The sequence below is a fragment of the Erpetoichthys calabaricus genome, chromosome 2 (genome assembly GCF_900747795.2).
Source record: "Erpetoichthys calabaricus chromosome 2, fErpCal1.3, whole genome shotgun sequence".
Taxonomy (NCBI): Eukaryota; Metazoa; Chordata; class Cladistia; order Polypteriformes; family Polypteridae; genus Erpetoichthys; species Erpetoichthys calabaricus.
Genome location: NC_041395.2, coordinates 172,697,085 through 172,710,224, shown reverse-complemented (window position 1 = coordinate 172,710,224; position 13,140 = coordinate 172,697,085). Strand labels below are relative to the sequence as shown.

Here is a 13,140-nt window from a genome sequence, read left to right as displayed (position 1 = left end):
TTTTTTGTGGTGGTGTTGCAAGTGTGAGCTCCATGGTAACTAACAGATAACCCTTGGACTGGAGTCTCACATTCTTGGCAAGTTAATTATGCTATAAAACACCTAAACTAACAGAAAGAACAGAGTATACAACACATGTCATATGTTTCTTAATGTAAACTGATTGCTGGTCTTTCCTTTCCTTCCCCACCAAATTGCAAGGTCTACTTGCTCAGGTGGGCTTCCATTTCACACTCTAGCAGAACTGTTGAGTTTAGCAGGCCCTATCCTGGCAATATTAGTGATGAGAGTCTACTAACTGGACAGAATAAGAAAACATGGTGTTTCAGCATAACTCTGATGCTTATCTTCTTCAAGTTAATACGCTGAAAACATGATGAGTTTTGATGCTGCAATCACAGAACACTTTTGAAAATGTCAACTGATTAAATTGTTTGAGGATTTGGGCACGCCTCTCTCTAATCATGTAACACACACGGTTATATGAGGTACAGATACTGCTACAAGAGTATAACTGTCTAGCTGGAGAAGCGGTGTGCAGGGTGCAATGGCTCCAACAGGCAATTAGTAAATATGAGCACCAGATATAATGGTTCTACTCACCTATATTCAAACAAAACTAGGGCAAACTCAAATGTTGTCCAGAAGAGTTAGTTGCACTCTCAGTCTCGGACTTCATGGCTTAGGAGATGATGCATTTTACTCCTGTTGCTCTATAGCTAACACTATTAGGTAACCCCAAACTTCTATTTTAAGATTTAACTTCTAAATACATTTCTGCCTGATAACCCTGGCATGGGGTACAGTAAACTAAAGGTATATTTTTTCTGTCTAACCTTATCTCTCGCTTTAGGGTTCTTTTGCGGTTCCATGGACAGAATTCTAGTCTCCTCCACACTTGCTCTTCCTTTACTTTTATTCAGCAGCAAACAAGGTCATTTGCTACTACAGTGTAATCTCTTTAAGCCTGTTTGCCTGTCTGTGCTGTTGCTGCACAGTCCTGCACATTCTCAGCAGGGGTGGGCGGTTAGGCTGTTAATCCATAAGGGCACCTGAGCAGACCCACCTCCAAAACAGTCCGAGTGCACCAGAACTGCAGTAAGTGTGAACATTACACATTAACCTTGGGACAGGAAATTAATTCCTGTCACACATGTAAATGAATTTTAAAAAAGTGCTATTTGTTGTTTATGATAAAGTAAATATGGTATTTGTTAAATTACACTTAGTACATCAGTAATCTACAAGTGCCCATTTCTTATTTTCATATTTACAGTCATGTACATTATTTAAATAACAAAATATTTAGGATTGTGTTAAAGTAATTTTTTATAACACAATATTAAAATTATGTATCTATTTGTACTAACAAAACAATTTCCTGCTAATGTACAATATCCATCAAAAAAGTAAAAAAAAAAAGTTAAGTGTTATTAACGTACTGAATATGAATAAAAAAATAAGGAAGAAAAAATATTAGTGAGACCACATATTGTGTCACCTGTGCAATACAGATTTAGGCTTCATTATAATATTCATAAAGAAAAGGAAGCAGGTGCATCCCTGAACCTAAAAGAGTACGACCTAATACTAACAGGCAAAAGATGTCAAACTTGTAAGTTCTTAGCACAGGTACCTAATTCCAGGTCTCTGTTTCTCTCTTGGTGGGCGTAATGGCAATTCTATTTTAAAAAATTCTAGAAATACATTTATGCATTACATGAATTATCCTTTTCTATTAAACAGTCAACTGGGGAGCAGTAAAAGTAGGAACTGACCCTCAATCAGATATTAGTCTGTCACAGTATACACAAACACTGCCACACTCAATCATACATGTTTATTTAAAAGTTGCAAATTACCATATGTACAAACTGAGACTATGAGGGGAAACTAGAGTATGCAAAATAAAAAAAATAAAAAAAAACACCTATGAAGATCAGAATATAGATTTTTATGGACTGTTTCAACAGACTTCATGTGTGAAGTGGGACTATTTGCCTATTACTGTGGATAATGAAACTAGACATTGTATTTTTTCTTTATTGCATTTTCTGCAAGCACAGAGTATATGAATGTGTTGAAATAAATGTGTAATCACTGGACATATTTCAAGAATATTTATTATAAGTTGATAAGTAAGTGAAATGTACTCTTGAATTTTAGTGTTAACAGGAAAACGTAAGATGCAATTTTATTTCATAAAAGACTTACTAGCGATTATAAATTAACCGACCAAAAGTTAGCATGGTTAGGGTGTACATGTGTGTTTGAATGTTCCTGGTGATGGTCTTATGCCCAGTGTTGATTTCGTAAACTGCCTCTCACACACTGTATAATATATAATACATATTGCATGTATTCACATGAGCATAGTATTCATAAATACAATTATAAAATAACTTAAATATGGAATACAGTATATTTAAATATTGACTTCAGTTTTTTAATAAAGAATATAGTAATAAATTACTGATACTGCTTACCCTGAAAAACGTTAGCTTGGATAAAACTGCACAAAATCTAGGTACTGTTATTAACATTGATTTAACCTCTTGCCGTCAAATTTTCACACTAAGACGTGCTTTTTCATCTTAGAAATAAAGCAGGTTTCTACATGTGCAGGATACTAGAAACATAAAATGTGACAATCAAGTAAAATTGACTACTGTACTGTATTGCTCTACTCTTAAGCTTGTTTAGATCATTATAGTGTAGATCTATAGTTTATTGAAATATAATAACAACATTAATAGCAAACTACCAAGCATGAGGTTATACTGGACATTTCAAAATCTCTACATTGGTTTTCAGTTAAGTTCAGTGAAACATTTTTAATCCTCCAATTTATTATTGACTCTTCTCCAGGGCACACACTGCAGTTTCAAGATACAAATCTTATAACAAAGAAAAAGAAAACCATCATAACAGCAGGTGGCATTTGACTACAAGTAACCAAAACTGAAAAAACTACCAATGTCTGAGATGCAAAATCAGATCACCTAACTTTTAGGTGAAAACAATAGAGTACTCGACAGAGCTGCTGCTAAGGCTGTTCATATTGCAGTTTTAACACTTGTGTATTTTTTAATGATCAGCATTTCCTCAGTCATTCTTACATCCTTTCTCTCCTCTTAGTTTTCTGTATTGGTGTTTTTCATTGCTATGACTCTTTACAGACTATTCCTTCTGAAAAGGAACAGAGTGGGTGGATGAAATAAATTTGACAGACACTGACTAACAGTCAACATAACAGCCATATACTAATGGTATGTAAATACTGTTGTTGAGCATTAAACAAAGTATTTTAAAAATGTGAGCACCATCTTAAATAGTTGTATCAGTTTAATAATAGGAAAGAAAATATTTTGCACCTCTTTTTTTTAACCCCCCAAAGCTAATCAGAAGAGCACAAGTATTTCCTTGTCATTTGTGTGTGCCAATTTGATGGGACTATAATGACCCCATACTCAAAATTGTCATGCAAAAGGTCACTATTGGCCTACTTTAGTTGTGGACTGGCTGGATATAGAACAGACATTTAGTCATAATTGGTGACTGAACATGTTGGGGATCTGGAAAGCTGCAAAAACAGTTTGAGGTCTGACTCCAATACATGCAATCAAGTAACTACTGAGTGTCTTGCTTTTAAATCATACGTAAGGAAAAACCACATTATCTGTATAAAAAAATAAAAACACCTATTTTAGTTGTTTCCTCCAGCAAGTCTAATGACAAAAGTCATGCTAAGAATGACACATATCAGACAATGAAACATTTATATTCATGGAAATTGTCCATATTATCTGTTGCATAGCAAATACAGATCAGTGTCTGTGACAATTTTATATGTATGCATCAGGATTTATGAATGTTTAATACTGCAAAAAAGTGTGATATGTACAATCAGTGTAGCACCTATACAGCTTTAAAACTATGCACTTATAAAAATCTAAAAGAAAACTCTGTAAAGCACAAGAAAAAGAACAAAACAAATTGGGGAGTTTTGGGGGAATACATACAACAAACCACAGTTAATATAACATAAATCCCAAATCTTAAAAGACTTGACACAGTGCAAAACTACAAACAATTTCAGACCTGAATTTTCTTTACATTTCTATAAAACATAAGACTGACTTTTTAGGGTACATTACATAAGCGTCTGTGAATTGATCAACATTTGAGTTTGGCCCTGTCATTGTCAAGTTTGATCAACTTTAACATGCTGGTCAGTGTTACAGATGGTGTTTTTCATTTTTGTTTATTTTTTTAAGCACACAATTAATTTACTTTAATAGCTTTAATAGCTTCATATGGCTTCTGTTACTTGTTATATTTTAATTCTCTTACTACTAACTTCTGCTCGTTTTATCATCTTAATCAAAATCAATTTACCCTCAAATATCCAGACTTTATTCTGCATTGCAGCTTACCTGTGCTTTTAAGCAGAATTTATGTTCAGGATTCTATATAAAATAACAGTTTGCTATTACTAACTGAAATATAATTAATTCAGTCCAACAACCTGCCAACACACCCACCAATTTATTTTTAGTCTCATTGCACACTTGTACAAGTCTAGCTGAGTAGAGAATGCAAGAATAGAAGATAACTGTGGCAAATGTTGCTGTTGGAACTTGGTGCCTCAAAAGAGAGGCAATGAAATAGTGTCCTTAGCAGATGCCCCAATTATTTGCATTTGCAATACAGCAATGCAGGTTTCATTTTTCCCATTATTAAAAAAAACAAAAACATTTACAGTACAAATGGCTTTGAAAACCAAACAAGAAAAGCAGTAGTGTAGGAAAACTGCAAGACTGTTAATGTGGAAAAGAACAAAAAATGGGTGAAAAGAACAATGCAAAGAATAAAATCCATACAGTATATATTCTCTCTCTCAGACATTATTAGAATAAACAGAGGCAAATTAGATTCAGCCAGAATCTTCCATTCATTACAAAACATTGCACTTACAGTATGCTAATAGGTCTCACATCTTATTGGGAAAGAACAACAGGTTCCCTATTTTTTTTTTGGCTCTCTAATGCCTTTAAAATGCAGTTGCAAAAGGACTGTGTATAGAGGAAAAATAAAAAGAGTTAATTCTGTAAGGAAATACAATTATGATTTCGCCTCTAATTAGCCAGCCGTTCAGGAGAGCTCTCCCACAATGCTGAAAATAAAATATATTTCCTTACACAATTACATATTAAAATAGAAAAATATAACATTCTCATTGTAGAAAAATTAAATTAAAAGATGAAAAAGTTTAAAAGATTAACTTGTAAAAACAATTGTAACCATTTAAAAACAAGCTTTGCACAATTTTCATATTTTGAAGTTACTCAAACCACAGAAACCAATGCCCTGCTAATAGGATACCAGTTAAGGTGGAGAGATGGGGGCAGCTCTTTAAGTAGATTGCCGTGATTTGGTATATTCTTAAAAGCGCTTCAAAAAAGGCATAATTGGAAAATTATGATGAAATGATTTACAGGATTGGGGCTTATCATACAGTACTAGCCAAATGTGCTAAATGTGTGTTGTGGGGAGGGGCTGGGGGTGTTAAGGAAGGATAAAACTATCAGAGAAAGGAAATGGGCAGAGGAATAAATTATGAGAACGTTTGCTGTGCTGGGCTATGAAGGCATATAGGAACATGAAAAATTCAGTCACACATACAGAGGGACATGAATGCTGATAGAGTTTGGATCAATTAAGAAATGAGAAAACACTGAAAACAGGCTCACATTATAAAATTGTTTTGGCAGGGATGGATAGGTTAGTGATAAAGGAGGTAAAAGAAAAAAAAGACAACTTTAAAATATAATTAAATGACTTTCATAATGTTAAGACAGGCCTTGGCTCAGCTTAAAAATAAAGAGGAAATGAATGAAATAAATGAACCAACAGGCAATATCATAAAATACTGCCTCTGAGCTATGAAAGCAACCATACAAGTGCTGAATCAGGAAGAAACTAAAAGAGGATACTCAGCAGAACTATGTTCCACTCTTCCAAGCAAAGGTCTAATCAAGGATGCACACCAGTCCTTTACCAGGGCCAAAGGCAATGGCCCAGACCCACTAGGCTACAATATAGTGCAGTAGTAAAAGTAGCTGGTCCAAGGAGAAGGGTTGGCAGCACCACCAATGATTGCTCCCAAAGGGTGGGGCTGACCCTGCAGGCTTGTGTCAGGAGTAATGGTTAAAGAGGGTTGAAGAATGCACAGTCCCATTCTGGTAGCAGTGCTGATGAGAGGAGATGTACTCCGAGTATGAGATGGTCATCTTCTCACTGCGGTACCTAAAAAAAGAAATGTCCTCGTTTGTCATTTATGATTTGGATAGATTACATTTTTTTACCCATTTTTTGCACAAATATTGTTCTCACTGCCTTTTAAGGCCCAAGTGTTAAACTAAGATTTGTTTCCCCCCCCCATGTACTGTACATAAAATGTGCATCTCTAGTCCTACTAAACACTTAACATTTTTAATTAACTTTCATGTTAATAACACCATGAATCATTTAACAAAGTAATTTAAATGTATTCATTTTGCAGAATTCAAGCAAGTCTCCGTTTGTACTGTGAAGAGGAGACTTTGTCCTGTTAAGCTGTGCTTGTAGCTGTTATTGAAGCTGTTGTGCTGTGAGATGCCTATTACCCAAGCTGGTGACCCTCAGATACTTGTCTTCTGATTGGGTTGTGACTTTGGTTCTCCCAGATCTCTACCTATTAGAGTTTCTTCCAGTTTCCATTTGCCTTTGGATTGTGTAGGACACCATACTCACTAACACCTTTGATATTTTTTTTTTTTTTGCAATTTCTCTAAATGGAATGCCTACACACTTCCAAGGGTAATAATGCTCTGTTTCATTTCATTTGTTAATTGCCGTTTTCTTTCCATTATCACTGGAATATTGTCCAAATACTACCTCAGAATTAGTAGTAACACAGTATGTTCCAATATTGTTTAAGACACACAAAGGGTTTTTAAAGTAATCATCGATCAGAAGCTAGGACACTTGTGCAAATTGTTTGCTTCAACTTGCAAGGCTTAATTTACTTTAATTGCTGCTGAACATCTGTAGGTTGTAAACTATTAGTTGTTCCCTGAAGAAGGCCCATTTGTAATATTCTGATGTTACAACTGTTTCAGTTTTTGGTAACCGAAACTTTAAATTTAAAGCTCTTGGAGTTTATTGGCTACCTTTTTATCATTTTAGGTCATTCATTGCATTTCAACTGATTAAATTTGAAAAGAAAAAAAAAACTGGAAAAACTGAGGTGTTCTAAAACTTTTGACCAGTAATGTACCAGTTGAAGCACTCAGTGTCTAAATAGAGCAGTTAACTGAAATGTGTGAAATTATTACTTAGCAAAAAAACCCAAAAAAAAAAACAAACAACATTCACAATAAATATGTATACATATTTTATAAAATAAATTCTCTGCCTTAAAATACGGGTATATTCTGGAGTCTAATTTCCAATTAAGTGTCAGTATAGTGAGTGCATCTCAATAATTAAAAGCATGACTAATTGTCAACTGCACCTACATCTTGGTTACAAGATTTGGGTTCAGTCAAACTAATATTAAAGGTTTTAAGTCAAAATTCTTATGATGTTGTTCAATGTTAATGCTGATAAACAAAATTTACCCTAAATTAAAAATGTAAAGTTATGTAGAGGTTATACATAAAGATATAGATATATAGACCTTAAGATTCATCTTTAAAATAAAAAAAAAGATGAATATGTCTGTGTGTGTTTTTTTTTAGGATATAGCGGGTTGGACAATGACTGACTGAACTGAGTTGTTTGCCAGCTGTTGTGGAATGTTGATTACTGTTGCATTTATTCTTTACTAGGGGGCTCCGCCCCCAGCTCGCTTCGCTCGCCAACCCCTGGTCTTGGGTAACCCAAAATACATTTGAAAGAGATTACTGTCTGTCTCAGTAATTGTTACATATGTATCATGTCCACTGTCACGATATCTGTAGGTCTATGTAATATATGTAAATGAGAATAACAGTGTAAGGGTTATGTTATGCAAGTATAGAATGTCTTTGAGTTTGCGCAGATCTATGTATGAGATCTATTGGAGTGTAAAGGTGTAGATGACGTACATAGGATATCTTGATATACAACATTTGTAGTAAAGATGGCGTGTTGTCCTTGAATGAGTATTCCTTGGTATGGAGTTATTATAATCTTAAAATCACTTATTTACGTTAGTTGAGCTCTTTCGTTTCTGAGCCGTGGCTCCTTCGCTTGCGGTGTATAGGCGCATGTGCCCTCCGTACTCTCTCGGGTGTGACTATACTGTGTTTTGTGGACGTTTGGGGACTCCGTACTTTCTCTGGCTTGACTATGGGGCGGGATGCCGAAGCCTCTTCCGTTTGTGTTTTCCGTGAGTACATATAGTATTGCATTACTGTAATGTGATTCACATATGCTGTGGAGTCCAGATCTTTGGGGCTTCTGTACTATCTCGGGTTATTGCTTGCGGTGCTTTAGAAGCGTGTTGTAGGCACCTGCACCTTCCGTACTATGTCAGGTTTGACTATGCTGTGCAGTGTGGACGTGTAGGGTTCTGTACTCTCTTTTTGTATCTCCATCAATCGCTCTCTCTTTTTGGAGCCGTGTCTGCTTTGCTTGCGGCATTTGAGACACGCGTTGTAGGCTCTTGCGTTCATTGATTTTATCCAGGTAGCTCCGTTAGTCAAGCTGTATCGTTTTGGAGCCGTGACCGTGTCTCCATTAGTTATACGTTGTTTACCGTTAGTAATATGGATATTTGCACTTACTGTTAACACGGAGCGTTTTCTGTTGTTGTACTGTTAGTAATGCATAATGTGATTCACATATGCTGTGTATTTTGGACGTGTGAGGATGCCGTATGTTTAATACAGAGCGTTCGTTTATTCTTATTACCCATCTGGTGTCGAGCCTGTGTTTTCTGTGGTTGTACTGTTAATATTGTATTACTGTAATGTGATTCACATATGTTGTGGAGTCCGGATATTTGGGGCTTTAGTACCATCTCGGGTTTTTGCTTGCGGTGTTTAAGACGCGCATAGACCATACTGTAATGTGCTTAATATTGTATTACTGTAATGTGATTCACATATGTTGTGGAGTCCGGATCTGTGTGGTTTCTGTACTATCTCGTGTTTATGCTTGCGGTGTTTTAGAAGCGCGTGGACCATGCTGTGTAGTGTGGACGTTTAGTTCAGAAGCGCGTTGTAGGCACCTGCGCCTTTCGTACTTTCCCACACCTTCCGTACTATCTTTGTGGACCTGTGGGGCCTCCGTAGCCTCTTCAGTTTGACTCTGGTGTGCAGCGCAGAATCCTCCTTTTTGTGTGGCTGTGTCGTTAGTCGTTAGCTATGGGCGCGTTGTTACTTCTCGTCTTATTTACGTTAGTTGAGCTCTTTCGTTTTTGGGCCGTGTCTCCTTCATTCGCGGTGGACCAGACTTCACTTGCGGTTTATGAGACGCGTGCTGTAGGCGCCTGCGCACTATGTCTCATGGTCCCATTGCCGTGTACCTGCGTCCATATCCGGTTTATTCTCGGTTAGTAATGTGGATTTGCTTGAGCTTCAAAAAAAATCAGATACATTTGAATAATATTGTTATTGAAATAAGTAACAGCACAAGTACAGACGCAAACCAAGTGTAATCAAGAGTCCCGGTTCAATCCCCACTCACTCCTATATTTGCCGTTTTCAGTAGTAAGCTGCTCTTTTTATTAATATTATACAGTACACACATGCACTTGATTTGTGTCTGTACTTGCGCTGTTACTTAGAGAGTCAGATCGGGGGAGGGGTGATGTTAGAGCGCGTGAGCTTATTCAGTGCTGCAGGCACAACGCACATGTTGATTTTTTTTTTCTTTCAGTACATGTGCCTTCCCTGTTTATTTGTATATCTCTGCCTGTCTGTCTCTGTATTACGCAGTGCTCCGTCTGTCTGTGTGTTATGGATCTTGAAAAAAATGAGTTATAAGGACAGTTGTTCATGTTAATTGCAGTCTCAATTGTTAAAAAAATATTTTAAAAGGAGCATCCCACATGAAAATATAACGATCTCATTAAATGACTGTGCATACCAATTTACAAATTTTATGTCCGTTTGAGGTTAAAAAGAAAAAAAAAGAAGTAACACTTTATCTCCAGCGGGGAATTGAACTCATGTTTGTGAGGCAGAGATAAGCTACTCGCTCTGAGAGGCAAATCTTAGCGCACTACGCCACGGAAACTGTTGTATGGTGTGTGAAGCTTTTGTGGAAGTGTTTATTTGATCTTAGGAACTCGGGCTTTATACATTCTATAGTTTATGCTTATATTTTGTAACATTTATTACTAAAATATGAAAAAGTTTCCGTTTTAACAATGTGTTTACACAGATTACTGTAGAAACGGTACACACATGGAATGCGTGTGTTCCAAATAACGATCTATTATTTCAACTCTAAAACTCCAGTTCACTCCCAGACAATCAATCAAGGCATGAGCTGGGAAAAGTGCGTTCACGTTCTAAGTCGGAGGGGGGATGGAATAGCCGGCTGCTGGCAGCTTGTCTTTTATCAGCACATTTAGTGGACAAAAGACGCTGGCGGAGAGGTGTGAACGGATTTAAGAAGCGATTTAAGGTGGGCCGGATCTACGAGTTTTTTCGTAGACTCTGGTAATTCTAGTGTTAAGAATCTCTAAAGCAAAAAGTAGCTTGCGCTCTATATACTGTAAACCCAACAAAAAACAAAGCATGTTCTGGTAAAATCAGCTGAAATATCAGTGTGGCATGCTGCTTAATCTTTAATTATTAATTTTAAATATTTGAATTCTTTCAACTTACCGAGTTAGTTTAATTGTTTTCCTAAATTCATTTGTTATTGCTGCCTTGAAGCCCCCCTTCCTTAGCAGTGAATCAATCGTCTGGACCTGGTCCCAGCCTGCACAAACAGATAGCAGGTTTAGGAAAAGTAGAAATCAATGAACTATTTTTGGCTGAGGTATTCCAAGGTTACTCCTACTGGTTGCCAATATTTAATCTTCAGACTGACTTTCATTGAGTCATCATTCAAACAATATTAATATTAACATCAACATTTTTTTAAATTAATTATTATGCTTAAAAGCCAGACCGGAATAAAAAAAAGCAACCAAAACATTCAGTTATTTTTATGATAACTAAAATTATACTCTATACAGTGATTGTAAATGCCCATAATTCCTGGATTTTTTGTAGGGATGCTCTGATTGATCGGCTGCCAATCGGAATTGGCCAGTTTTCACTAAAAAAGACTCAGTCCATGAGCAGTAAAAAGGTTGATCACCAAAACCGATATTTTCAGCCTCTACTTTCCTAAGCTTTACGGTAATTCAGTTTAAGGACCCGGGCTGCATCGCGACAGGTCATGCCGAGGGACAACGATGGCGCACTAACCTTTCTTTTCTTGTTTTCTCAGCCGGAACACAGAATTGCCGCCATAACAACGCCCGGACAAAACAAAAAGCTGCCATACTTCCGGGTTCCCTTCTACCCTCCAGTTCCGCTACGATGACGTCAAACAACCATCCTGCATCACAGTTTTCCCAGCATTCCACCTTCTAATTTCCGGTCCCCCTGTATAAATTGTCCCCCATACCCTTCATGCGATGTCTTATGTTGACCTTGATTTTGTATAGGTGGAGACGTTACTCTATTTTGATTTACAGTATACGGGGCTAAAACCCCAAAACTTTATGCTGTGTCGTTTGCTTTCTTCACAGATTGGCGTAGTCGGCAGGATAACGTCCGAAGATGTCTGAAGGGCATGACTTGAATGCTGTGTTGAATACTCTGGCGAATGAGCTCCAGGCGGTCAAGGTGGACCAGGCCGCCACTCAGGTGGAGCTCGCCCAAACAAAGAGACGGCTAGCGGCCGTGGAAGCTGTGAGGCCGGAACTCACACGTCCTCCACCTCCCCAGATTGTTCCACTTACAGAAGCCGACGATCTGGAAGCTTACCTGACCGTCTTCGAGAGGACGGCGACGAGGAATCAGTGGCCACGAGTGGACTGGGTGTCCATCTTGGCTCCCTACCTGAAGGGTCCGGCGCAGCGGGCCTATCATGACCTCCCTGAGGAGGAAGTCGCCCAATACGACCTCCTGAGAGCTGAATTATACAAGCGCTATGGCATCACCTCCGGCCAGCAGGCGAGGGTATGGCGGCACTGGCGGTTCAACCCGGAGCTCCCAGCTAGGGCCCAGGCGTTTGAGTTCTGGGGCAAACTCGGGCACTGGCTATGGCCAGATGTCAATCAAGCCCGCCAGGTGGTTGAGCAGGTAGCCTCTGAGTTGTTAATCTACGCTATGCTGGACTACCTCACCCAGCAGGTCCGGAGACACCCCTTCCGGGATATGAACGGGCTCCTGGAGGTCTTGGAGCAACAACTGGCGGTGAACCAAATCGGGGGGTCTGAGAAGCCTGCTCGTATGGCCCGACAGGGACGGGTTGCCACCCCGGAGCCCCCCCGTCGTGTTGTCACTACGGAGTCACCAGCGAAGTCAAGAGACCGGGTGCTCAACCCGCCGTGCTGTTTCAAGTGTGGCAAGGTGGGACACATCCTTCCCACCTGTCCCCTCAACGCAAAGCATATGGACTGCAGCTGCACGAGAGGAGAGAGGTACTGTGCGCTGTCAAACCCTCTGGCGGTCACAAATACGGGAGTGGTGTTGGTGAATGGGCACGCGGTGGTGGCTTTGTTTGATTCCGGGACCAATATCACCATTGTTGCTCACCGTTATGTTTTACCGTGACAATGGTTCGCAAAGCGGACGAGCATAACGTGTGTGCATGGAGAGACCAGGTCATACAGGTCCACAAGGTGTTTTATAACATGGAAGGGGACTCCGAAACAGCTTCTGGTTGCGGTGTTGTCCAAGCCCCCCTATCCGGTTATATTGGGACAAGACTGGTCCAAAACTAAATGCGGTAGAACTGTCACCACTCCTGTACACAAGCTGGGTCTGCTTATGGATGGTCAGGGGACCCTCCGAACTGCTCCCATGCCGTGCTCATCAGCAACTATTGATGATGTGGGTGGCCCGGAGGGCACCCTTCGGAGACAGACCCAATCAGGTGCCG

General features: G+C 38.7%; 1 protein-coding gene across 1 annotated transcript in view; it reads right to left on the bottom strand.

Annotated features, from left to right (window-relative positions):
* Positions 1 to 4,531: 4,531 nt before the first annotated feature.
* LOC114646554 (AMMECR1-like protein) overlaps positions 4,532 to 13,140 on the bottom strand; it is a 28,795-nt gene continuing 20,186 nt past the window's right edge. Inside the window, 2 exon segments of the mRNA XM_028794805.2 lie at positions 4,532 to 6,309; positions 10,866 to 10,962. Coding sequence (XP_028650638.2) covers positions 6,198 to 6,309; positions 10,866 to 10,962 — 209 coding nt within the window. The 3' untranslated portion in view covers positions 4,532 to 6,197.